Below are 26627 nucleotides of genomic sequence, written 5' to 3'. Positions count from 1 at the left end.
ATACGTTCAAAATTAATGTACTCGTTTCCCTTCCACGTATTTCTTTTATTATCCTTCCCAGCTGTACTAGGAGGTAATAAAAAGTTGCAATTTATATGTTTACCTAACTTACACTTACCCCACAATGGAAGGCGCATAATATTAGAAGACCACTTTTTACAGTGGAGCGGTACAATGCGATTGTGAAGGTTTTATTCTTCTGAATATTGAGTAGGTACAGGAAACAGTTTGCGTTCGTCTTTCCCTTCGGTGGGGTAAGGCACGAGTATAAGCGGTGCTTTGCAGGAAAATGCTTCTTATTATAGTTCGCTTCCACCTTCGGCCTGATCATCACTTACCATCAGGTGAGATACAGGCCAAGAGCTTCCTCGTAGTGGATAAAAAAAAGTTTTTCTGATTACATGAGGCTTAAGTCTACGGACTTAAGGCAGTAACATGGGATAGGTACCAGGATTATATTCACAAAAATCACACAGTGAACTCGGATCACCGAATCAACCTACAACCAATATCTCTTAATTATCCTCAACTCTCTATCTTCTACATCTCTTTTATGTCGTCTTTATGATTCATCATCATCATCAACAGCACTTTATAATCCACTGCTGGACTATATATGAGCCTCCTCCACTATAGTGGAGGGTTTTGCCATAATCTCCACGCTTCGCAGGCTTATTATTACTGAGATCAAATTACGAAATACATCTTACATACTTTCTAATCACAAATGTAAGTTTTTAAGGAAATATTGTTCATATGCCTTTTTCGGAGCGCTTCTATTCGTCTCAAATATAGTTTTCCCTTATCATCTTGTAAGATAATTCTTAAGTAAATAAATGAATATGAATGTTACGGCACCCTACAAATTAGAGATGAGACGTATTTACTAGAACAGATCCACACACTAGGTATTTTACAGTACTAGGCGGCACCTATTCCAATTTTTTAAATACTTGATCCACCTAGTATTTTATAAATTACACGATTTCCGACCCTACCATCAAAGTAATAGAGGTTATTATTGCGTAATCCGTAGTCGTGTATTACGCGCACCTAGTATTTCTCGCTAAGCTTATGTGCGAACGTAGAGATTCACTCCGTCTCTGTCTGACCAAACAAATTTGAGCGCGACGAAGCAAACGCACACAAACGTAGTCAAACCATATTCATGTAAATAAGAAAAAATATGTAAATATTTTTATGAAATTGATATCTTTTAAATACGCCAACTTTTAAGTTTTAGATGCCGTTGAAGTATGAAGGGAGGAATTATTATTCAATTTCAAATTGCAATACTACGGTTGTATCTATCTTTAAAAAAAATTTATTTTAAAGTCATATTACGTGGATTAGTCCGCACTAGTCGCGTCAAGTATGCTAAATTACTACGTACTAGGTGGAATAGGTATTTGGATCGAGTATTAATAAATACTAGGAATAGGTGCACCTAGTATCAAATTTACCTAGTATAACCCATCTCTACTACAAATGCTAAGCTTCGATATCTTTTCCTATTCCTTGGACAACAGTCTCGGAGGGAGGCACCAGATGCCGCGCGGGTGACAATAAATTTTATCGCCTCGTGCGTACTCCCTGCACTACAAACCGTAAGCGCGGATTTGATACATAAACGAGACGTACTTTATCTAAACGCGTCCCTTCTGCTGCTGCGAACGCTCGCGAGATTTAGTAGGTACGGATGGCACGTGACTCTCTGCGCGGATAGTCTTTGACTTTTTTAAGTCACTTAGTGAGATGTAGGCAATACTAAGTAGATGTCACAATGAAGCACAAAACTAGTCTTGTGATTGGCTAAATTACATTTAGACCAATCACAGGACAGGATCTATGACTGCGATTGAAAAGCGTTGTTTTATAAAACTGTCTCTTAGCGAGCTATTAGTGTGTAAGGTAACGCATTTTTTAATTATTTTCGCAACTTCCTGGCGGAAAAGTACGACGAGGTTCATCAGTAAGTATGTGTAGAGTCAGAGTCTGTGTTTTAATAAAAATCTTGGGCCTTTTTAACCGTGCGTAACTTGACTAAATGATACGTAGTTTAGTAATTAATTGGTTTTATTGTTATTTGAAGTCCGTTTGAAATAACAAAGTAACTGCACCTTTCATTCTTAAAGATAAACAGCTGAGCAATACATAAAGGAAAACGTTAATTTGATTTCAGAATTCAAACTTAGGTTTGTCCTGGAGACTATTTTATAAGTAATCCAGAAAAAAACTTGTTTATAATGTGTTCCAATAGTCATCCTACAGATTGAATGTGGGTTTCCTGAAACACATGCATATATTATGTCACCGTAAAATTTTCAATTCCGTCAGATTATAATCTGACGTAGTTAGATTAGGTACAATCTAGCCTTGTTTTTTTTTCAGGTGGTCGGAATGCCTTGTACGCAGTCTCCTAACCGCGCAGGAACCTAACCTACTGTAAGTTTACAATCTCACGCAATTTATGACTTATATAAACGCATTACCCACAAAAAAAAATACAAACGAAAGTGAAATTTTTAGCGAATATTTTCCGTGCGACATCAACTGTACTGGGGCTCGCAGTATTGCAATACGTTTACACTGCGGCTCCATCGAGCTACGCGGATCGCTCGCTTATCATGTCGAATAGCCTACTGAAGGCCCACGTAAAGTAGGTAGTGTAAATAGGTATTTTTCTTTGACTAACTAAAGTTAAAGTTCGTATTAATTTTTTTTCGATGTATTTTTTTTAGTGATTCGTGATCAGAATAAGCTACTTAATTCCCTAAATATGGCGAGGATTGAAATCAACACCCTGTTGAATCAACTGACGAAGACTATTTCACGTTGACACATATTTCGTAGAATTAGGTACACCTCTGTGGTACGCGTCAGTCTGTGGCTAGGTCCGGACGTTGTATATCAGGGCTGATTTGTGCACTGGTGGTCTCTAGAGGACCTTAGCTGTGTGTGCTCCACACAGGACATCTGTGTAAACTGTCGCAAGAATTATGTCCACAAGTATCACGTTAGTTCTGACTTCTGATCTCTCTTGGCTCTATGTAGAACTTGCCTTAGGTAACTAACGCCCGTATTCACAAACGATGCTTACTTAAGTGAAGCAGTAAATCGAACGCACAGCGTTGAATAGAGCTCTGTGATTGGTTCGTGTGTCACCCTGTACGTCCACGCGTACTGTGAAACCTCATAGTAATGTTTGTGAATAGGGCCGGGCGTAATCTTCCTTGATTGCCATTATTTTTGCTCTCAAGGGCTTGCAATCTACATCAGAATCGATTAGAATATTCTAGAATAAGTTAGGGCAACCCAGTTATTGTCTCTCTATTTATTTATAACATTTACGAATTTTCTTTCTGTTTAGGAATCATTAAAAATGCGTCAGAGAAATAAGCCTTACCAAAGGTATTACCGTCTTATCTCATCGACTTCCATACAGTACAGCCCACGTCATTAGCCCTTCATAAATTTAACAAACGCATCCTGTACCGATTTAACTTGATTTACCTGCGTTATCTGACTTAATGCATGTACCGAGGCCTTATAAATTTTATGGGCCGTTTTCTAAAATTTTTATTGGAGACAATAAGGAGGGCTCGTAAAGGAGTGATGAGTTCGGAATAACGAAGTCTGGAACTGCGTCGTAAAGTGGATGGGGCACCATCTGCGGTGGCAAGCTATATTTTAGAGGTTCGTGATTGCCGGCTCACCTGTTTATACTTGTTTAATGCACTGTATTAAACGGTAAGAAACAGTTTGGAAATAATACTTTGCAGGTGATAGGCTTTTCTTGCCACGCCCACGACCATACTTACCTAACCTGAGATACGTAAACACAGGTCTACGTATGGGTAGACCTGTGTTTACGTTTCTCATGCGAGAATGAAAACAAAATATTGCATTAAAACTTCTTCTTTAGTTAGTTTTTGTTACTACCAACAATTGAAAATGATAAAAATATGCCATTTTCAGTTATTTACGGAAGCATTTTATGTCAATTACTGAAGTAGATATTTGTAATGCAAAAACTAACGTCACTGAGTCTTCCCTTCCCTTTTACATGGCTCAAAGTGATATGGATTAAGGCTGATCTGGCCATCAAGTCTGTATCTTATCATTCCTTTGCCGTTATAGAAGGAACTACACTAGTTTCCAGCGTGCAATAGCTCCGTTAGCTGATGGCTGCTCGCACTAGCTCATTCAGTGCCCAATAACTAGTATTACATTATCTGTGCCAATAAGCTAACGAAATGTCATCGAATAAGGTTGATCTGGACATCAAGCGAGTATTTTCCATTCCAGTACCGTTATAGAAGAAACTACACTAGTTCCCAGTGCGCAATAGCTCCGTTAACTGGTGGCAGCTCGCACTAGCTCATTACAGTGCCCAATAAGCTAACAAAATGTCATCAAATGGTTGATATCAAGCGAGTATTTTTGCATTCCCGTGCCGTTATAGAAGAAACTACACTAGTGTTCAGCGCGCAATAGGTCCGTTAACGTGGCAGCTCGCACTAGCTCGTTACAGTGCCCAATAAGCTAACAAAATGTCCTCGGATAAGGTTGATCTGGACATCAAGCGAGTATTTTCGCATTATGGAAGGAACTACACTAGTTTTAGCGCGCAATAGTTCCGTTAACATGGCAGCTCGCACTAGCTCGTTACAGTGCCCAATAAGCTAACAAAATGCCCATTGTGCGGCGCGGCAGTTATTTACGCGGCGCGCTCGGCTGGCCAGGTTTTGGGATTGTCTGGGATTTTTGAGACTGTAGTGTACCCAAAGTTTAAATAGTGGGTATAGGTACAGGTTTTTATTATCAAATATAATCCATTGAACTAAACTTTATCAAGACGTAATTTATTCAGTACTTATAAGCTTCACATAGGTTATGTAGTCTATGCTTGAAATGCAGTCAGAATTAGTCAGCAGAAATGCAGTGAGTGCAGAAGTTTTACAAAATAACTGGCAAAGTTCCGTTTCAGTCGTTACGACTTGTACGTACGTATCTTATAAAAAGTTTGGCTTATGATTCATCTTAGTATCTTTATGAAAGTAGCTTTATCTTTCTCTCATTCTGCTTGTGTAGGTTACGATAATTTTCGCGTAAAATACTTTTTCTATCCGATTATCTGGTCACCCCACCCAGAGCGGGACATATTTTATGCGCGATCGATGCGTCCCGGCCGCGGGCAATGGTCCGCACGCGTCCCGTTGCTAAATCTGGATTCTGGACTAAGAATGTTTATTGGGACTGTTTAAGAAACAAAACATTAGCGCAACACTACGAGTATTTATAACGACAACGTTGACTACGATTCGTTTGGGAACACAACGGAAAAGAACACAGTTTTGTGTGTAAAAGTTACGTAATAATGCAATGTAGGTACTACATGTTAATGCATTTTGTGAACTATGAGGCTAACGTATTTACCTAGTTAACGTTGGAGATGGGGTTAGTTAGGGCTCTTATTACGACGAAACCATTAATATTATGAGTGCGTTACGTTGAGTGTACAAAGCTTCTAATCACTTACCAAGCCAATTTTATTGTTTGTCTCAGATCCCAGCCAGCGCATAGCAGGGATCAACCTATACCACGTTATGCACAACGTGCTCCTTACCTTCTTATAATAATTTCATTTAATTTCGATGACATTATAGGTAGTTTCCACATGCGACTGGTCTCGTTCTTATTAAAACCTAGAGTTTAAATAGAGGATACCTATTTCATGGTGAACAATAGCATAACCAATAAAACATTCTTATTGAACCGATTGTGTAAAAGATATTAATTCAAGAGATCACCTCCCACCTTCAAAATGACCGCAAATCGAAGTCCGCGTAATAACATGATAAGTCTTATAAACATCCCCGTAATCCCAATAAAGTGCAGATTTCGAAAAATATGCGCTAATAGCCTTGTAAATCCCCTTCGTGTTACCACTGGTGCCTGAAAATAATAGATTTAGTAGGTGTCTATATTTTCTTTGAGATTTGTACTATTTATCTAAGATTTAATCCGTACGTTAGAATTAAAACCTTTCTTTCTCCCAGTGGACCCAAAACTGATCCTTGCAAGACACTTATAAAAAAAACTGTAAATAAAGTCAAAACTTCAGTTTATTATAACAGGCAAATATGGTTTTCTGTTTTGTATTTTTGATACAACCTTCCTTGATTAGTAGGAGAACTGGACTTCTAATATTTTACTTCCAAGGTTTTAGTTTTGTGGGATAAATCAAATTACTAGTTTCATTACTGTTTACTTTACGTACTTTAATGAATATATTTATCTCATTTTATTTCGCCAACAAAACAAAGAAGTCCAGGTAATCTCACTCGTATATCACTCGAGTGAGAAATCTCAGGTGAGGCGAAGCGACATTGCCCGCTAATTCTACATGATCCCTTGATCCGAATAAATTGTCGACAGGCGTTCAACGCCCACAGATCGCATCGTCAGAAGAATTCGCCAAGAAACGACAGCGAAACCAAGGGGCTTATCGGTTGATTCAGGAAAATAAGAGTAAAACGCCTTACCGATATTAATAGCAGCACTCACGTTGCGTAGATACCGTATTTGTTGCTATGGAAATTAATGTAGGCGTTTCATGATGGTAATTGGTATTTACGAAGTACTTAATTTTTTCATGTTTACGTTGTGTAACGTACTCGTTAATTTGTTGCCAGCGAGTTTTTGATTGAAATGTGAAATCGGAGTGCTTAATTAATTTGTTTGATCCTTTTCGAGGCAGTTTTATGTCCCTACATGAACGTTACTTACTTAATTATCTTTTTTCAGTGCCTTGTCAAAGGTATCAAAACTGAGTGCTAATTTAATCTTATCTTTCATCTAGTTTATTTCTGAAAAATAGCCACAGTTAGCCTTCTTATTTTGACAGATGTGCACATAAGCGCTTTAAAGCGGCTTCCTTGTGGGGGCAGAACTGTAAACATTGAGGAGTGCGTGCCCTCAGCCGTGATCCTAAAGCCTGAGAAATCGCGGAGGCTTTGGCCTCTTTTCAACACGTCTTCGACTGTTGGCGCAAATCATAAGCGACGCGGACTCAAGTCAAGAAATCTTGATGTTATGTTTTTAGACAACAGCACGTCAAGCTTTCTTATGATTTCTTAAGTCGAACCTTAACTTCGAACTTCTCATAATGTTCTTCTTATTAATTTCGTTGCGGGTCCAATGACATTAACTTTCCCCCGCACAGTGTTTTAGAAACCCTCAAAATCGGACATGATTAAGTTAATGTCATGAGTCGATAGCGTCTTATGTTTCAATCACAAGAGTGAAACTCACGTGTGCTCATTTTACTTGGTTTTTGAGAAAAAAATTGTGAAAGTTGGCCGTTTTTAAAATTCCTAAAAATGAAAAAAAATTTTTTTTTAATAATTAAGAGGGTTTGTAAACTTATGATAAAGCTGATTCGATTGATCATTAAAAGACGCATGTATTGTACTTTATTTCATTTCTACAAGTCAAGTAGTTCCAGAGATTTTTATTATTTTTCATTATTTAGACTTTATTTTTTTTCTTCCATCCTAAATGGAATCCGCAATTTTATTTCATACTGAACAATACTTTGGTATAGCCTCTATGTAGAAATATTTTTATCTTTTGTAAATCGTGTCTTGTACCAGAGATGTATGAATTTTTATTTTTTTTATTTTCGCCTATACAATTTTTTATAGCAATGTTTCATCTACGCATTGAAATATAATCTGACGTTAACTATACTCCGATGAAGGGTTGTGTGTGGCACGGGAAGGGGTCCACACTCGTAGGGCGATTGCTAAAACCCATTTAGCAAATTAAATTGAAAAGAATACCTTTCTCTAAAGCAGTACTTTCATTACTTCAACCTTGCCAACACGAACACCAAGACACCGAAGATACTGGAGATACCGAACACAGTACAGAGGATGAAAAGTCCATAATAATATAAACGACACAATGTATTTGGCACGGGAGACACATATTTTTGACGACGAAGTCCCCTTGTAATTATTCTTTAAAACGCCTTATCATATTCCAATGGGTCGATGAAACATTGCTATAAAAAATGGTATAGGCGAAAATAAAAAAAAAAGAAATTCATATATCTCTGGTACAAGACACGATCCACGAAAGATAAAAACATTTCTATATAGAGGCTATACCAAAGTATTGTTCAGTATGAAATAAAATTGCGGATTCCATTTAGGATGGAAGAAAAAAAATAAAGTCTAAATAATGAAAAATAATTAAAATCTCTGGAACTACTTGACTTGTAGAAATGAAATAAAGTACAATACATGCGTCTTTTAATGATCAATCGAATCAGCTTTATCATAAGTTTACAAAACCTCTTAATTATTAAAAAAACTTTTTTTTCAATTTTAGGAATTTTAAAAACGGCCAACTTTCACAATTTTTTTCTCAAAAACCAAGTAAAATGAGCACACGTGAGTTTCACTCTTGTGATTGAAACATAAGACGCTATCGACTCGTGGCATTAACTTAATCATGTCCGATTTTGAGGGTTTCTAAAACACTGTGCCCCGGCACAAAACTTGACCTCCACTGTTTTATTGGCTGTCATGCTGTAGATTCTGGCTACACAGGAGTTGCACCGGTGGGAACGAGAGGTGGGAATAGTCCCGTTTTTGACATTATTGTTCTTGAATAAAAAGTGAGCTGCCAATGTCTCATAGCTCAATCGTAGTGACGAGTTGTTCTGTTTCTGACACTCAGAGTGAATCTACACTACGTATGTCCCTGTACTCCCAGCTGGAATTCGAACCCAGAACTACTAAGACGAGAAAAACCAACTCTTTAACCACTATAGCGTTATCTTATTACTACTTACATTTCGTCGCCGACGCCGCAAAGGGGCGAACCTTTTTTTTATGAAATTATACTTGTTCTTCCTTGGTCCCTCACTGATGAGGTCATAAGCTGTGTGGACCGCATAAAATTATACAGGAGAGCAAAAAAACGACATAGAGCCTAAAGAATGGAGCATTTCTGTATACAATAAAATTTTTGACCGTTTGTATGATGTTCGCCCCTTTGCGGCATAGGCAACAAATTATACAATAGCCCCCAGTATCCGCTACCTGCTATGACTTAACCCGCCACGCCATTCGGATAATGCAGATTGATTCGGCTCAACACTGAGGAGACAAATTCGATTTGCGATCTGCGCGAGGTATGAGACCGCAGACGCAGGTCGTTTGTCTCCGCTTATTACACCAACTTCGTGGCTTGTGAGATTTTTCATAGAAATTCTTGTTTTGATCTGAGATTTTTAAGCGTTGCTTTGCGACTGAGATATAAAAGCTAAATAAAAAAGAACATGTAGAGCCTACTATGACAAAGTCCAAAACAGAGCGTAGGTAAAAATAAGTGACTAGATATCTGATAAATCTACTCAAATTATTTTCATTTTAATGTCCTTAAGTACGTTCATGACCTCAATTATAGTTAAATGTCTCTTTAGATAGGGTTCGTCAGACTAACGAAACGTTCAGGCAGGATTCGAATCTGCAACTACAGTAGTGTATTTATGTAGCATAATATTATTACAAAAACTTACATGAGTGAGTACCACAGTGTTACCTTGTTGTATTCCGTACGTTACATTTAAAATCTTTTCTTTATCCCAGTGGACCCAAAACTGATCCTTGCAAGACGCTTACGAAATATCTTAATTTTATACGTTATCCTAAGCCTCATTGCGAACCCCGTGCCCTAATAGGGCCTTGTTATTCCCGCCACGTCGCGGCCGTAATGCGACCCGATGGCGTTTTTAAAAAACAAAACGGCTCACTACCCTCAAACGTAGGTAGTTTGGCTTCCGATAAGAACAGGGCCCGATTCTAATGTAGTTAGTTCTAAGGGTTGCCAACTTTTTAAAGAAATAAATGGAAATCCAGGGTATTTCAGTGTTCAATTTTTTTTTGGTGTAATTAATTAATTAATAGTATCAGGTAAGTATTAGGTATAATTAATTTTATTAGTGTGTTTTTCTTTTTTTTAAATAAAATCATAATAAGTTTTGGTATTCATCAAAATGTGAGAAAATTACCTGTACAAAGTAGATACAATTTTGAAAATAATGGTTACGTTTTACCTTATAATTTGTATGGATCCCGAATAAGAGTCTTTGTGAAACAATTTTCTTTAAGGTTCTGTTTTAAGATAATGGCTATGTATGACATCGCGTCGGTTCCATTTTCTGATAAATTTTTAGGATGTTTTTGTCGTTGGATTTTTATGTCACTAAATCTAGCCCTGTTCTGAAATAAAACCAAATCTATAAGTCTCCGTTCGGATGCGGCCAGCGTGGGTGGTGCAGTGCATTTTCCTCTATTATTTCGGGAGTGTGGCTTAAGCTGCCGGCACTTGGTTTGGGACTTCGATTCAACTTATAACGGTTCGGAGACAAGGAATAAATCTTTTTAGTGGTTGATAGTGTAAGCAGGGTGGCATTGTTTTGGATTGGCAACCGTTTTTGAACTGGGGTTAGTGTGAAATGGTTTACTTTGTTGACGTGTTCAGTATTATTAACATAATTCGTTAGATTTGCTCTTCTTATTCTATCATGTGGAAGGAGACATCAATTGTGACTTTATAACCTATGTTACTAAACCCAATGCCAATGAGATTTAGAACTTTTATTGAATTAATTTTTAATTATTTTGATCTCAAGATCTATTTGTAGTTTGAGTCAAGTTTTGAGCATCATTTCTTATATGCCAATGATTTTATACAATATACTTACCTATGGTAGTCTGAGAATCAAACCCAGAATCTTTGTGTCAAGACAGTTCAACTTTATAACTACTTGAACAAGGCGTTATAACTTTAATTAAAGTTGATAGTAATTATGTTAATGTGACTATTAGTAATTTGTGCAATAAGTACAAATTGTTCATAATTCTTAAAAAAAAAAATGTGGAACGTTCACACTTTGGTTCTGAAAATACATATTTATTAGGGGTTTCATATTATAATTTCAAGATTAGCAATAATAAGGCGTGGATCGAGGCGTGGAAGATTCGATTTCTGAAATGACTTTTTGAGCGCGGTTTTAGAATACGAGCTGTGACGCTGTAAATTCAATCAATATTTTCGGGATTTCTTTCCATCTCCATAACTTTATGCGCGTAGCTCTCCTCACACACAAACTTTCCCCATGAGTCACAGAAATGAAACAACGTCGAAACAAATGGTTTTTCGGTCTTGCTATTGTTATTTCCTGGTTTTCGTTGCATCTCACGTAGCTCATACATAACACCATAAAGACAAAATCCGCTTCGTTTTATGTCTCTTTTGTTCTAGCTATAAGGTCTATTTTGGCTTGTCGTTTGTGGCGATCGGTACTATAGGCGGGGCGGTGTTTCGTCTTCCCATCACGTCCCGGGTTCGACTCCGACCTGGTATTATTTTTATCCGCATTTTGTACTTATTGCGGCGGCATTGTGTGACAGAGGCGCGTTATTAAATGTAGCCTGTCTGCTCATTTAGGCTTTTATTTATGTGTATTAGGTGGAGGAAAATAAGGGTTGGAATATGAGCCGGTCAGTTTCGTCTAAGTGATGTATGCTCGATATTATTGCCTTTTATTGTTGTTCAAAATTTCCTATTTACAATAGTTACTCATGTCACAAAAAGTTTGGCGACAATTTTATAAACTCCTAATTATTTGTTTTAGTTCAGTAATTTACCTATTAACCTGATTGACGCCTGATTTCCATCAGGTGAGATGCAGGCTCCCAGGTAGATTTTCCCCGTTGTGGTTAAAATAAATACTACAATTCCAAAGTAGTTTTTCAACAGAAAATTCAAGAGTTATTTTTATAGATACCTATTATCTTTTGGATTGGAATACTTACTTCCGTCGTTTATAACAGCACCAATTTCCTTGTAGTGAAATAATATTCTCCGAAATGTATCTTTTTAATCTGCAAATTCGCTACTTAATCAGCGGGGTCTGCTCGTAAATCGCCGTTAATCCTAACCCTGAACCCCATCGATTTCCCCTTGCAATGTAAAAAACATAAAAAAAGAAATCTTTTTAGCACTCGATAAGCGTTATGGGCTAAGCAGCTGCCACTTTAACAAATTATTTGAAGATTTCCCCAAAAAAAGTTGTCACCCCCAAAAGAGGGTAAAATGTCGTATTTGATAGCTTGATTTTCTTGGGGCGTACATAGAATGCTAAATTACAGGCGAAATGAAAGATAATAGGAGCCCCTCTTAAAGGAAAAGTTATTCCAGTTTCTTCCAGTTTTCATGAAGGGAAAAAAGTTTATATCCCCAAAGATTCTGAGATTCGACCCCTAGGGCGATGGGAAGTTGGAGTTTCGTTTTATTTATTCATGGTTTCAGCTATAAACGCTTAGTTATGCTCAGTTTTATACTCTTCCGAGCGAATTTAAACTTTAACAGCATTGTTTTGCTTAGCGAGATGAAACTGGGAAGTGGGTAGTGTTTTCTGAAATAATTATTGCCTTTGCTTGTGCAATTTAATTTCTGTTGCTGCTATACAGTTCATTGGTTGAAAGGGTATGTTCCAAAATTTGAGTGTGGTAGTTTTTTAGGGTTTTAATGTAGGTAAACTGACATTCTATCCTATTCTATTCTTTACTATTTTAAACTATTATTTATCCTTACAGAAGATATGAATAATTGAAAAAACAGGGTATTTCTTCAAAATAATGTAATAGAAAATGAAACAAGTAATCATTTGAAATTGAACAATTTATTGTGAACTAATACGAACGCATAGTAGAATTTAGGATATATATTTATAATATTAATCGTATAATAACAGAACATCGACATTATAAAGCGATAACCGATCCACCAACATTCAATAAAGCCATAATGATTGCAATCAAGTAGATAGTTATGTACAACGGACTCGCCGAGAACGAGTGGGAACGTTCAATAGTTACAATATCAAAATATTAAAGCTATGTAAAACATGGCCAATGAGACAACAGTCTTATTACTAACGAGTTCAAGTCGATAATATGTTGATCTCACTCCAATCGCTTTCGAAATGTAAAAGATATAAAGCTCTAAAGATATTTAGGAAAAATATTCAAGTGACGAAGTTCCGGAAAGCGATTGAGTGAGAATCGAATAACTTCAAGAAAATGAGGTTAGTTCCAGTTAAGATAGTTTAGAAAATAGAGCGATTATTCCACGATATGGCGAAGTCAGGATGGGGAAGACAGGGGAAGACTTATAATCTCAATTTTTGGGTTTTAACGTATACTTATAAACTACAACGACTTCAGTGTAGTTACAAAGTTTTACAAAATTAAGTGAAACAGTTTTGTTCGTTAGTGACAGTATAAAAGTACAAAACGAGCAAGATAGTCAACAAGGGTCATTGGGCAAGTTCCTTTGGAGCAATGGCGTTTTTAGTGGTCTGTAATTTAGTGTTACTCTTGTAACATCATCATGAAGAAACAATAATATCTGATCTACATATAGTTTTGCGTCAGTGCATTCGTGGTTGACCGCTAAGTTTAAAAATACCGCCAATATTACCCAGACCATTTGCAGTTCATTACATAACAGACGTTTAACTTTACAAAAGTGTTTAGATAACCTAGTCTTCACTAAGTAACGCTAAATAGTTTGGAGCACAGATACTAGAAGCTTCTTTAAGTTTAGAAAAATACAATGGTAACCTCATTGGATTAGTGCCAATGCCAAAGCTATTATAAACACGAGTATATCTAGAGTACAAAAACAGTCTCCAGATTAAATTCGGTAACGTAGCTTAATGATACGTAAACATTACTTAGCATTTTATATTTTCATACAGATGTTGTGATAGTGGTTTTATAGACTACTTAAAAGTCACTAATTTCAGGATCAGTGTCGGCGTATTTGCAAGTGAAAGGGTTCCTTAGCCAAGAGCAAAAAGATCTATCACTGTGCTGCTTATACTTAGCCGTAGTGTGTTTCTTTGCGTGCGCCCGCGCCACTGCGGCTCTCCGCGTTGGATATGAGTCTAGGGAAGACGCGTCAGAGTCTCTGGGAACAGAGTCGTAACCAGATTCAGCACGCCGAGACGTCCCCGCAGGACTATGTTTCCCAGTGCGAGGTGTGGACTCATGACCACTATCGTATCCGTCAGGCTTAGAGCTTGCCACGACCCTCGCTACACCTCGATCTCCCTTTTCGTTTTTTTCTATCCGTGGCTCTGTAGTTACAACAGGAGGTGAAACTTCCAGGTGTAAATTCGACTTTAATTCACGAAAGGAATTAGCCGAAGGAGCACCACTACCGGGTATTCTCCTTTCTTCTCTTAAATTCGGGTCTGAAGCGCCATCCGGATGCCTCAGAGACGCTATCCTGGCATCGGTTATGTCATTTCCTCGATATCTCTCAAACGGACCGTAACAATCATTATGAGTAACATCTAAATCTTGATATGCATCACAGTCTCCAACAGCGCTGCCTGGTCTAGACATGGATCTCCTACAACTATCACATATTTTATCACTAGGCCGGTATGCGGGTTCACTATACACAGAACCGTCTCCGTGATACTCTTCCGTATCTCGGACATTTGAAAGAGATAATGATTGAAATTGCGGTGCTATTCTTGATACAGGCATATCACTATTTTCTAACATTCTCCTAGAGCCATACAGTTCAGTTAAGCCTATAAGCTCGTCAATCCTCGATCTCGATGATTGTAAGCTTTGATGGGGATTTATGTCACCCATTGGCTCACACATAAAATTTTCTCCATAAAAACCCATGGTTTGTCTAAGATATGCCTCGTTCCTTATCTGACGCTCTACTTCACTGTACAAAGATAGAGTGTCTGTAAACGTTGAAGCGACTGTTAAATTTTCTTGACTTAAAATCCTAAGTGGATGATCATCATCTTCTTGATCAACTTCAGGTAAAGGATTTTCAGAGAAACCCATACAAAATGCAATGTCTTCTTCAGTAACTTGAAGGCAGCAGTCTTGCATGGGGACAGGTTCCAGCGGTTCCTCAACTTCAATTATTTCTAGGATTTCATCTTCATCATCCGCTGGACCTTTGCTTAAACCAAGATGGTCCAGGTCTCTGCTGTGATTTGAAAGGAGTTCGTCATCCATTCTCAGCCTTTCTTTATATTTGCTGTCTAAGCTTTCCATTGATACTTCTCTGCTGCTTAAGCTACTCGGTTGTATCAAAGGCAATGCTGGTGGAATTTCTGCTGATTCTTCACTGTCATCATCTTCTTCTGGTTCATTTTTGTTTGATGATTTTGAAGAGCTATTTCGTTTTGAACCATTTGAAGGAGGAACATTTTCTTCTTCAATTGCCATCCCTTTTGATCCAGCTTTTAAGCCAGTCCTTATAGTAGACTCTTCAACATGTACTCGCCTTACAGAATCTCTAATAACAGGTTCCATTCTATGTGATGTTTCTGGCTCATCGGGCAATCGAGGGTCTTTGTGAACTTTATGACTTGGAGAATTATGTCTAGATTTATGTATTTGTGATGTTTGGTTTTCAACCCATTTCCGTATCATGTTCTTCTTGTGATTATCCATGTATCCATATCCTAAAGCCTCATTTCCATGGGATCCTAGTACTCCAATTTGGAGAGGTATAGAGCTAGGCTGTATTGGCTGAGGCTCAAACTGTGATGGAAGCTTGGGTTCTTGCATAGGCCCGTCAATCCAAGTTTCTCGTTTTTTACTTTGAGTCTCTTTTATTATGTGTCGTGCCTCTACTAGCTTGGATTTTGATATTCTAGGCCCATCAATCCATTGTTCATCGCTTGTGCTTTTGCCTTCCTCAGAAAACTGTTTAGAACAAGCTTTTTTCAAAGGCGTTGTCTTCGATGTCACTGAATGAACGGGAGACGCTTTAGGGGTATGACTTGGCATTGCAGTTTTTAAGGGCGAGGCCTTAGGTGACCCATGTAACTTATGCACAGGACTTTTTTCTTCAATAACTTTTGAAAGGGACGATTTGTGTTTTTGTTCTGCTGCTGAGCCTCTTAGAGCTTTACTTAGTACACATCGATTGTCACCAGAGTTAATATGGGGTATATAAACTGGAGGATGCTCTCCATCTGTGGCATCATCCATGGGACCTACGTAGATGACAGTGTCTGCTGATAAGTCACTACTAGAGGGATCAGGCTCACTACTGCTTGGCTTGGAAGCGTCTTCTCCCGAGCTTCCTCCAGACCCAGCGTTATTATTTGAAGAATACTTAACTTTCCGTCGCCGCAGCCTGTGTATTCTCGACGCTAACTGCAGTGTTGTCAATGTGTCCGAGTAATTTTGTGTGTTTGGCGATACGTGGACTATCATGGCTGTGTGACAGGTTAGAGACCCGAGGCATTCTTTTAAGACGTGCGTTAGGTTGTGATCTCTGTAAGGCAAGTGTCTTTGACCGTTGAATATAGCTAATAATATATTTCCTAAGCCTGATAAGGGGATTCCACCATTTGTTTTTCCTCGTTCCGAGTTTCCTAAGTCGATAAGATGGAGACGGCTCCGCCCTCCGGCAACTGTAAACAAACGGATGATTCTTAATTGGTTTACCCCAATTCTTGGGAAGGAGACTAATATTTGTAGTAGCTAATCAAACAGTCTTTGCGAGTGGAGTTAGAATAGTGCAAATTTATTAATAGCAAATAAACTTTAGTTTTATGAAAACTTAACTGAAAATTAATGTATCTTATAATTTTTCAAGAATGACATTAAGGGATAAAAACAAGTTATAATAGAAAGACAGTGAATAATTAGAAAATCTTCTTAATTTTAAGAACCCATTTTAAGAGTTTTTAGATAAGACGCAATTAAGTTTTCACTTTTCCTTTTTGGTAGATACTTTTAGATACTTAAAATATTAAGCTCCTAGCACTTCACCGGTATAGATTATGAACAGTAAAAATATGAAGAGGAAAATAAAATAAGATAAATACCAGCGCCTTTTCCTCCCACGCTGTACTGGTACACATGCAGGGTGTACAGCAGGTGGCTGTCCTTGCCCTCTTCCCTCTGCCCTCTCGTGGCCAGGGCTGCATCCAGGTAGAAGGCAGCCTTCTCTGCGCTATGCACGCGCAGCTCGGACTGGTTCTGAAGGTGGGTGCCGAAGAGCGGGTCGTCTCGGAGGTACACCCCTGGCGACTGCTCTGTGTCTGTGGGCGATTGAGAATACTTGAATGCACAAGACTAGAAGTTTTGACGATATTGCTGTTATAACGCCAGTCAAATGAAAATATAGATTTTTCACATAAAATGATCAGCTCAACGTTTGTATACTACAGCATTATCTGGGATATCATCATCATGTAAGCCTTCCTCAAGGAAGCTGTGGCCAGCCTTCTTATTAAGAAGTGAAATAAAAATTCCAGGGCACTTAAACATTATGATTGTTGCTCCATCGAGCAGGTGGCCGTCGTACATTACATGAGTATGTGTGCCGTGATACAGTTTCCTTTGAGAACCCTTTCCACCTTTCGTTGGGTCTCCGTCAGATATGACCAGCCTACTGTCAATTCAGTTTGCTACATTTTGGAGTTTGATTTTCTGCTGAATGTCTGATATACAAGGTATTGTTCTATATCCACTTACCATTCTGATACGGAGCCAGCAAGTCCCTGATCTGGTTGGTATTCGTGCACAGCTCCACAGCGGACACCCGGACGGAGAACCGGGTCCCGCACTTGTGGCGTTGCTCCGCGATGCCACGGAACAGCCACGAGATGGCGCACGGGATCGCGCCGAGCGATGCCGTGGCGTCCGGTCGCCCCAACATTGTGTAGGATTTACCTGATGAAAGAGCAAATTTAGTTTAGGCATTGGGGCTATTCCTAACTCTCCTTCCTACAGTTGCAAGTCCAGGAACTCTAAATTTAAGCAAGAAGAAGTCACCAGGTAAAAGTTAGGTACTAAGCAAGCAAAATAGCTCTCGTTCACACAGCTGCAAGTACTGTGTAGTCAGGATTTACAGTTTGACCGCCTATAAAACTTCACCGAGGGAAAACCAAGTCTCAGATCAAAGTTAAACTTCCATTAGACTTAGAACGAAAATATGAAAATAGTCATTTAAGTTATGTATTGGGCAAGCAATGGAACTATTCTCAACTCTCGTTCATACTGCTGCAAGTCCTGTGTGGCCAGGAGCTACTACTTGATCACCAATAAAACTCGCAAGTTTGTCTCAAGGGGAAAGTGAAGTTGTTATTGAACCCACAACGAAATTGGCATTATACTTAGGCTGAGTTGCACCATCGAACTTTAACCGTTACTATAACGATAACCGGCGTATTTTGTATGGAGTTTGACAGATTTTTGACGTTTGTTAAAGTTAAAAGAAGATGATGCAACCCAGCCTTAGAAAATCTGACTAGACTCTTTATGGGACGTTAGGAAAGGCAGGGAAAATACAGTCTTTGTAACGTAAATACTTCGTTATATTGTATTTTTCAGAATAACAACCCCTCAATTAGAATAAAAACAGATTTATTACAAAGTGTATTAATAAAAGTGTGCAAATCCCTTTCGCGGGAGAAATTAAAACACCTCGAATTAGTTTCCCGGCAAGGATCCGGTAATAATTAAAACTTGGTTCGAATTATTCAGTCGCTTGGTTCAACCACGGTGCGATAATGCTGCCGGTCCTCCTCTGATGCAGAACGGATGCGATAAAAGAAAAAAATACGAATGAACGAACGAAATGAACGAAATTTTACCAATAGGTACTTTTATGGAGCTGGTTTGTTATGAAAGTGAAGTGTTTGCTTTTTGAATTCTTCTTTTTCGCAATCTAATCTTTAAGGACAACGACAAAATAAATTACTTTCAACACTGAGAAGAATTCTATATTATCTTGCTGTTACGAGAAACAATTGGAGATTGATTCCTTTCAAAAAGTTGCTTTACCCCCTTTCAGATTGTAATGTTTTTTCAAATCATGTGTATTGTTATTCTATTTATTTTATGGCGTCTTTTGTAAGTACGTATATTATCCAAAATGTAAATTTTCACCGCCTTACTCTCTCTACATGACCCGTGGTCGACTGGCAGAGAATGCCATCCGGCATTAAGTTTACCACAGTGCATTGTATGTATGTGCAGAAGTTTGAATAAAAAATAAATATTATTTCTTATTCTTCTTCTTCGTCCCTCACTGATGAGGATCGCGACCACATAGTGTTCCTCCACAGACTGCGGTCTTAAGCTGATATATCATACCATAACCATAAACATAGATTTATCTTGCAGTGGATTCTGTCTTAACAAAGATGTTGCTAAGCTCGGTTTTAGTGGGATTTCGGAGGCGTTCCGAAGTTTCGCCGAGCGAAGCTTTCATTCAATTTGCATTTCAACTCATAATCCTTGAGTGCGAGCGAGATATAATGTCGGTGAGATGAGTTAAATGTGGAATTTTCAATTCAAATTGGTCTAATTTTGTTTCACAGATCATCTTAATCTTTCCTAATCTTTCATTTATTTTTAGAATTAACTTTAATTCGTATTTAATTAAATAAATTGTATTACTTCTTATTGTAATAAGACAACACAAACTGTCTTGTAAGGGCTGATTTTTCAATCGTCGGATAACTTTTAACTGAAGAATAAATTTGGCACATTGACAGTATCAGTATGGAAAATATGTCAAAATGACAAGCTTATTCTTCAGTTAAAAGTTAACTGAGGATTGAAAAATCAGCCCTAAACTCAGCAAACCTAAGGAAAATCGTATACTGCGAATTTGAAAACATGATTTATGAAACACAAATGTAAGGTGTTTTGCTTATGGTTTACCAAAAGACAAATAATATGTTTGCGACCAGCTATAAGTTACATGGCCAATGTAGAGCTTTATTTTTTTAAACTGTCACTTTACTTTTAAATACTTATCTTGTTTTAATGAACACATGCTGATCCTTTGCATTACGTCATCACGCGTTATTAAAGCTAAAACTCCCATATGCTAATGAGTACCGGTGTTTACGGGACCTCTCACCTCTATTTATCAAAGTTTCAATTAAGAGCTCCCGACTCTTTCCCATTTCGATGCAAATTCTCTACGGAGAGAACTTTCTCCATATTTTATAGTGCCCGCTAAGTACTGGCCCGACTCGCAGCGTTTGTACTAACAAAGTTCGGGTTATCGGGATTTTCATTAGCACGTCTGGATAACTCATTAAGACTTGATTATCTCAGTCTTTGCATCGTAAAACTAACTAAGCTTTTTATTGTCTCCACGGAGTTGGTTTTATTACGCGCTAAGAACACGCCTTTGATTCTATTCCTATTTGGTTTATGATATCTTGAGAAATTTGAGTTTATACGCTTTTTTCTTAGTGTCTGTGCCAAACAGGTTGAGTTTCGCAATGGTATTTGAGACCAGCAATGAACTTAATTAACTGAACTGACATAATACTTTTTACGAGGTGGCAAAATCTGTTACCCATTTGATGATACGGTACATCCTTTCACAAGCATTGAAAACAGATTGATTGCAAATCAAGCTACACCACATGATATGGATAGGTACATGGGTTGAGAAAAGTCCTAAAGAAATAGGCTTCGTTCGTTTGTTCGTTTCAGCCAAACGTCCATTGCTGAACAAAGGCGTCCTTCAAGGATTTCTACATCGACCAGTCGTCTAGAGCATACAGGACTAGTCCTGTGCTGCCCACATCCAGTTAGGGTAAGAAAGATGCCATCTCTCTTAGTCTATAGCAGGGTTTCCCAATTTTTTTTTGCCAAGGAACCCTAATTGATTATACTTTTCCTAGCGGAACCCCCGTACTACTCCGCCCGCACGTCCAGCCCCTCCCTTGTGCGTAAACAAGTCGGTGCGCGCGAACTACGTCGGTCACGAAACGTGGGATAATATTTTTTACGGAACCCATGCGGCCTTTCCACGGAACCCCAGGGTTCCGCGGACCACCTTTCGGGAACCGCTGGTCTATAGCTCTGCAGTAAAATTTTATAGGTTTAGATGATTATTATAGGTGCGCTTTGGTTTACGTAAATACAAGTCCACATGCTTGGACAAATCTCACCGATTTAAACAAGCATAGGGACACCATATTAATTATTTTCAGTTCTTTAACCCATAATTGCTGTTGCTTTAGTCTCTAATGCATGTTGTTTTCATCTTTAATTAAGTTTGCATTTGACAAGTGTCGTTTTTGTAAGTTTTTCTTATGAATGCTACAATGTAACCTTGTTGGTGATCAAATAAATAAATAAACAAATGACTCACCAAGTCCCGCGTGTCCAAAGCAGAAGAGGCAACCGTCCGTCCCGTTGATGACCGCGTGGATCACGTCCGTCAGTGCGCTGGCGCATATCTCGGTCTGCAACAAACATATTACGTTTTAATATTGAAATACTGGTTCAAAAAGATATTATTACTGGAGTGGAAAGTGATTGAATAAATAGTGTTCATTTTGAACACATTAAACGCTCAAAAGTGGCTGAAAATTATGCTGAAGTTTCTTGCGCTGCTGGTCCATATTATGGCCCTCGAAGCAATGGTAGTGTTACAATTATAAATGACCTATATTAGCGCTTTTTATAAGGTAAACCTTTACATTCACTCACAGCTCACGCCCGCGCATTATCAAAGTTTTTCAAATTAGATTAAACTAGCTTTTTCCCGCGGCTTCACCCGCGTGTAATTTAGTGTCACGGATCGTCATAAATTATAGCCTATATGTTAATCTGGGTTACAAACAAGAATACTGTAAAGTTTCAACAAAATCCGTTCAGTAGTTTTTGTGTGAAAAAGTAACAAACATCCAGACATCCAAATATCCAAACATCCAAACTTTCGCATTTATAATATTAATAGGATATTGCAAATATAGGGAGCTGAACTTTTTTGTACCTTATTAAAAACAATAATATTATTATTGTCAACAAGAAGGTAAATTGTCTTCCTTAAAATATAGAGTTCATAAATATCATTTTAAAATTGACTGTACCAATATTACGTCTATTCTGTATCTATACTATGCATAGGGCCGCAGAGAGCGAATCATCCCGCTGGGAATCTTACGAAATAATTCTGTGTAATCTGGCGCTTACAGGTGTTTGCGAGGGGTGCTTTGTGCCCATTAGTTGAAATAACAGCTCTCAGACGCTGCATTTAGTGTTAATACTGCTTGTATAGACGTTACGGCACTGCTTGGCAGCGTTGTTTCAACAGAGAATCAGTTATTTGACATTTGCATTCCTCGAAATAAAATTAATATCAGCTACTGCTGCTATGGATCTAACGCTTCACTCAGTGACTCAGGTATGAGAGCGGCAAGGGAGGTGACATTGACATAATTATGATGTGTCAGAGCATATTAATCTGAAGGAGATCTAAAATCTCGATGACGTTTCACGTTACAAAAACACCCTCCCCGTACCGCTCTCATATCTCAGGCCCTAAGTAAATGCTAGACCTGTGTATGTAAAATTAATTAATATTCAAAATTGCATCATTCTAAATGAAAGGATAAAAACGGTTATCGAGAGTACACGCCAAATTATTAAAATAATTACTAACACACACAGCGATCACAATTATTATGTAGTATTTTTATCATTTGCGTGTATTTAAAAAAAAATATTCAGTTAACTAACTCAACAAGAAAATACTACCCTATACCACGGGTCACAGAATAAGCATATTAAAGCCAATCCCGTCGACACATCTCCCAGAAAATGGCTTCACGGAACCGCACCGAACTAGTTTAAAGCGGAATAAACCGGTGTAATCCGGCTCTTAAGATGTTGGCCGGCGCGGGAGCTGTTTTCTTTCGCGGCATATTATAATTAAACGGACTTACAGGAGGCGCCGAGATTACACGCCGTATGGATACCATGAGTTTGTATTGTAAGGGAATGTCCTTGCATTCGTGAAAGCTTTTTCTCAAGGATTTTTAAGGACTGACCCTTCATTTCTTTTGTGTTTGTATTCAAACTTGTTTCGAGTATATTCTGGATAGAAGGGGTGGATAAATTTTGTAGTTTTGCTTTGTCCACCATTAGTACCTACAATGAAAATTAAACATCTTTTATTTTTCTTAATGCTTCCTTTTAAGTGTAAATACCTGTATTAAGAGACCTTGCTTATTTTAATTAAAAAAAAATTAAAGACACAAGTGGGCCCAGACCGGTGCCTCTACCATGAGTTGCCATCGAAAACTTGTATTCATATACTACAGTCGATAGAGTTTAAACGTGGATCGATGAAGTTTGCATTAAAATCATACCATGAGTTCAATTACCGTATACTTTACTCGCTAGCGATAAATCGATGGTTTTGTGATTTCATGTTGGTGAGCATGTTAACGTATCCAACTTCACACTCTATGAATGGATGAATGAAAGAACGAATGCCGCTCCTTTCTAACTATATAGAAAAGATAGAGTAGGAAATAACGAAAATGTCAAAAATAACACTGCAAAATTTAAGTGTCCTAGAACAGTGCTTAAAGCTGAATTAACATGATGATTTTAAATTTGTATTGTTTATTTCTTGTCATTGCGACTTTGACGCAGCTGTTATCATGACAACAGATAACAAAACATGTTTTGTTGAAGGATTATTGATGAATAATTTTCCACAAAAAATTGGATTTTGACCAGCATAGGAAAATGAGAACCTGCGCCTATCCGTTTAAACCGATTGTAGAATTTATGGAAAGGTAAGTTAAGTAAAAATAAACATACTAATGTAGTGGAGGAATTTCGAAATTAAACGAATAATTTTGAGCTGGTTTTTTTGGAGAAATACAACCTTTCCAGCATAACTTCCACGTGCCTAGCTAAAATTCAGTAATATGAGTGCTAGATTTATATTTTCTAGATACAATAAAGTTGTTTTTCTATAGATATGGCGATCTGAGTATGCCCACTGAAGGGCCCCAAGAAAGAGCCAACAATAGTCAACGGTGGGTGGAACTAACGGACACGCGAACGTGAAATGCTGATGCCACCGGCGACATGAAAACTACTGAGAAATTGAGAAAAGTGTGTATAAATACCTACTACTATATTCATTTTGATTGCTTTTATCTTATTTCGTCATTATTATTTGTAATGTTTATTTGTTAAGGTGTGGAGTGACTTTAAACAGCAAGAAGAAGGCAACTCGCATACACAGAGCTGCCAAGGGAACACTGGACTGGTGGCGGTTCAGGTTCTTCCCTGAAGCCAAAGGATTTAGAGCAGTGTGCTTGTAAATAACTACTTGTAAATTAAATCCATAATAAAGACCTAGGGTAACTGGATAGATATACCTACCTTATTATTGTAAAACTTAAGATATTATAATTAATTAAATACATTATATTGTTTTAATCTTTCATGGTCACTAAACATACACGGTAGCAATCTCGTCAGTAATAATAATCAAGTAAATACATATCCTACTAATATCCTACTTAATATTAAAAATGCGAAAGTTTGGATGTCATGATGTCTGGATGTCTGGATATTTGTTACTCTTTCACGCAAAAACTACTGAACGGATTTTGATGAAACTACAGTATTATTGTTTATAACCCAGATTAACATTATAGGCTATAATTATGACGATCTGTGACAAACTAAATTTCACGCGGGCGTAGCCGCGGGCAAAAGCTAGTTGAAAATAAAATGATTAATTTTTATTGACTATTTATTTCACAAAACCTAATAATAATAATACACAGACTGATTAAAAACAAAAGTAAATTTCAATGAAAATATTCATTGTTGGATTAGCTTTCTATCATGATCTCGTAAGGCTGCGTTTCCACCAGAGATGTGCGAGGATGCGTAGCGAAGGATGTGTTTGTAAAGAACCAATAGAATGGCTTCATTTACCTCGCCTCGGTCAGCACATCTCTGGTGGAAAAGGCTCAGGCTGTACAACACTAATGAGCATTTTCAAATCTCTGCTACACATCCTCGTACGATACATTTTCCTCGCACAGCTTTGGTGGAAACCCGCACACATTTTCACAGCACAGCTAGACATCTTCGCACGACACAATTCCCTCGCATATCTCTGGGAAACGCAGCATCCTCCTTCTCCCCCAAGGATCTCCACAATGTGCCCGCATCCAGGTTCTTCCCGCGACCTTCACCAGATCGTCGGTCCACCTAGTGGGAGGTCTGCCCACATGCTGATAACATGTTCCATCGTAATAAACTTCTTTCCGACATAATTTAATAAAGAAAACACCTAAAATGACCTAAAACCACAATTTTATTTTGCTTTTCACACGTCAATAAGCCAGTGAGTTACGTTACTGTGACAGCTAAGGTATTTTTCGATGACATCTTTGAAAATTGCAACTCATGGTAAGTTATTTGTATGAAACTAAATAAAAACTTTAGTCGCTATCGTATTCATTTAGGTAGGTTTTTTACCTAACGATTTGAGATGAACTCATGGTAGTGTTTTTAGTTTTGCTGTGGTTCAGCTACTAACCGCTAGAGGCGCTGTACAATTTGCCATACATTTTTTTACGCCCTCGATAGCGAGATGCTCGGTAGGTAAACTCATGGTAGAGGCACAGGTTACCTCCGCAATATCGAATACCTAACAAATGATCGAAACTAAAAATATCGAACACGTTTCATCGAACGATCAAAATATCGGGTTTCAACGCGACCCGTGTTTCTCTATATTTTCGCGTTGAGACCCGTGTTTCTCTATTTTAATTGAAATGGAACGCGAAAGTTTAAAATCTTATCTTTTCTTTAATTCCAGTGTGGCTTGTCCGATGCCAGTATCATGGTGTTTCTACTTTCTACAGTGGGGGATCACGGCACGTTAATACTGAAAATGTTTTGAATGAAAATTTTAATGACCTCTCCCTTTAACTGAGAGCGCTTAGCCGAAGGGCGCTTAATCAATTCCATTATCACGTTCCTAATTTTTACATTGTTATTGTTTTGTCTTAATTACTTCTGAGTATTACGAGTATTGTTTTGAAGTTCTATAATTTGATTTGTTTGGAATATTGATACGAATCTTGATAAGTTCAATTATTTGTAGTTTTGTGAATATAAAATTTATGTACTTGAACTATTATTGTTAATTCGAAATTTAAAATGTGTAGATAAACATTTATTAAAATTTCTCTTAACAGAGCTGTAAAGTTTGTAAGAATTGACTTTAAAATCGTGTCTTATCTACTATTTATAGTACAAGTCGTAAGAAAAATAATTGAAAATATTACATGGGCTAGGTAATGTTATTCAAACAATTTTTTTCATTGATGTTTCTCCTGATAACCTACTTTTCCGATTCTATAACCACCCTGTATGTTAATATTTTAGGGTGCCAGCATCAGATACATTTCGCCAGACGGACTGACGAGGGCTATCTGATCGGGCGCTCAAACGCGAAGATAGGACTGACCGAAAAGCGGGCTCTCTGGGCTGTAGATGTAGAATATACTGAATTCCGAAACTTAGCCAGTTGAACGAACTTCAAACAAAAATGTAGCTGTGATATGGGTAAAGTTCTATTGAGACACGTTTATAAAAGCCTAAGTGTAGCAGCATAAAATATCACCATAGTGGTGTAAAATTCCTTGGCAAAGAATCTATACCCAAATCTTACTTCTT

At 37.8% G+C, this 26627-nt stretch overlaps 1 protein-coding gene and 1 long non-coding RNA gene across 3 annotated transcripts in view; one reads left to right on the top strand and one right to left on the bottom strand.

Annotated features, from left to right (window-relative positions):
* Window positions 1-13577: 13577 nt before the first annotated feature.
* Window positions 13578-26627, bottom strand: part of LOC135072782 (kinesin-like protein CG14535) — an 86308-nt gene continuing 73258 nt past the window's right edge. Inside the window, exons 3-6 of the mRNA XM_063966819.1 lie at window positions 21271-21364; window positions 17622-17819; window positions 16970-17185; window positions 13578-16552 (exon numbers count right to left, since the gene is read on the bottom strand). Coding sequence (XP_063822889.1) covers window positions 13875-16552; window positions 16970-17185; window positions 17622-17819; window positions 21271-21364 — 3186 coding nt within the window. The 3' untranslated portion in view covers window positions 13578-13874. The remainder of the gene's footprint in view (window positions 16553-16969; window positions 17186-17621; window positions 17820-21270; window positions 21365-26627) is intronic.
* Window positions 23654-24351, top strand: LOC135072393 (uncharacterized). Of its 2 annotated transcripts, XR_010257422.1 has the most exons (3): window positions 23654-23710; window positions 23897-24035; window positions 24121-24351. It is a non-coding gene; the product is annotated as an uncharacterized LOC135072393 (long non-coding RNA). The 2 variants fall into 2 exon arrangements; XR_010257421.1 differs by having other exon boundaries at window positions 23897-24351.

Source organism: Ostrinia nubilalis, chromosome 6 (assembly GCF_963855985.1).
Source record: "Ostrinia nubilalis chromosome 6, ilOstNubi1.1, whole genome shotgun sequence".
NCBI classification, from domain to species: domain Eukaryota; kingdom Metazoa; phylum Arthropoda; class Insecta; order Lepidoptera; family Crambidae; genus Ostrinia; species Ostrinia nubilalis.
Note: the sequence above shows the minus strand (reverse complement) of the source record. Positions and strands in the feature narration are given on the sequence as shown.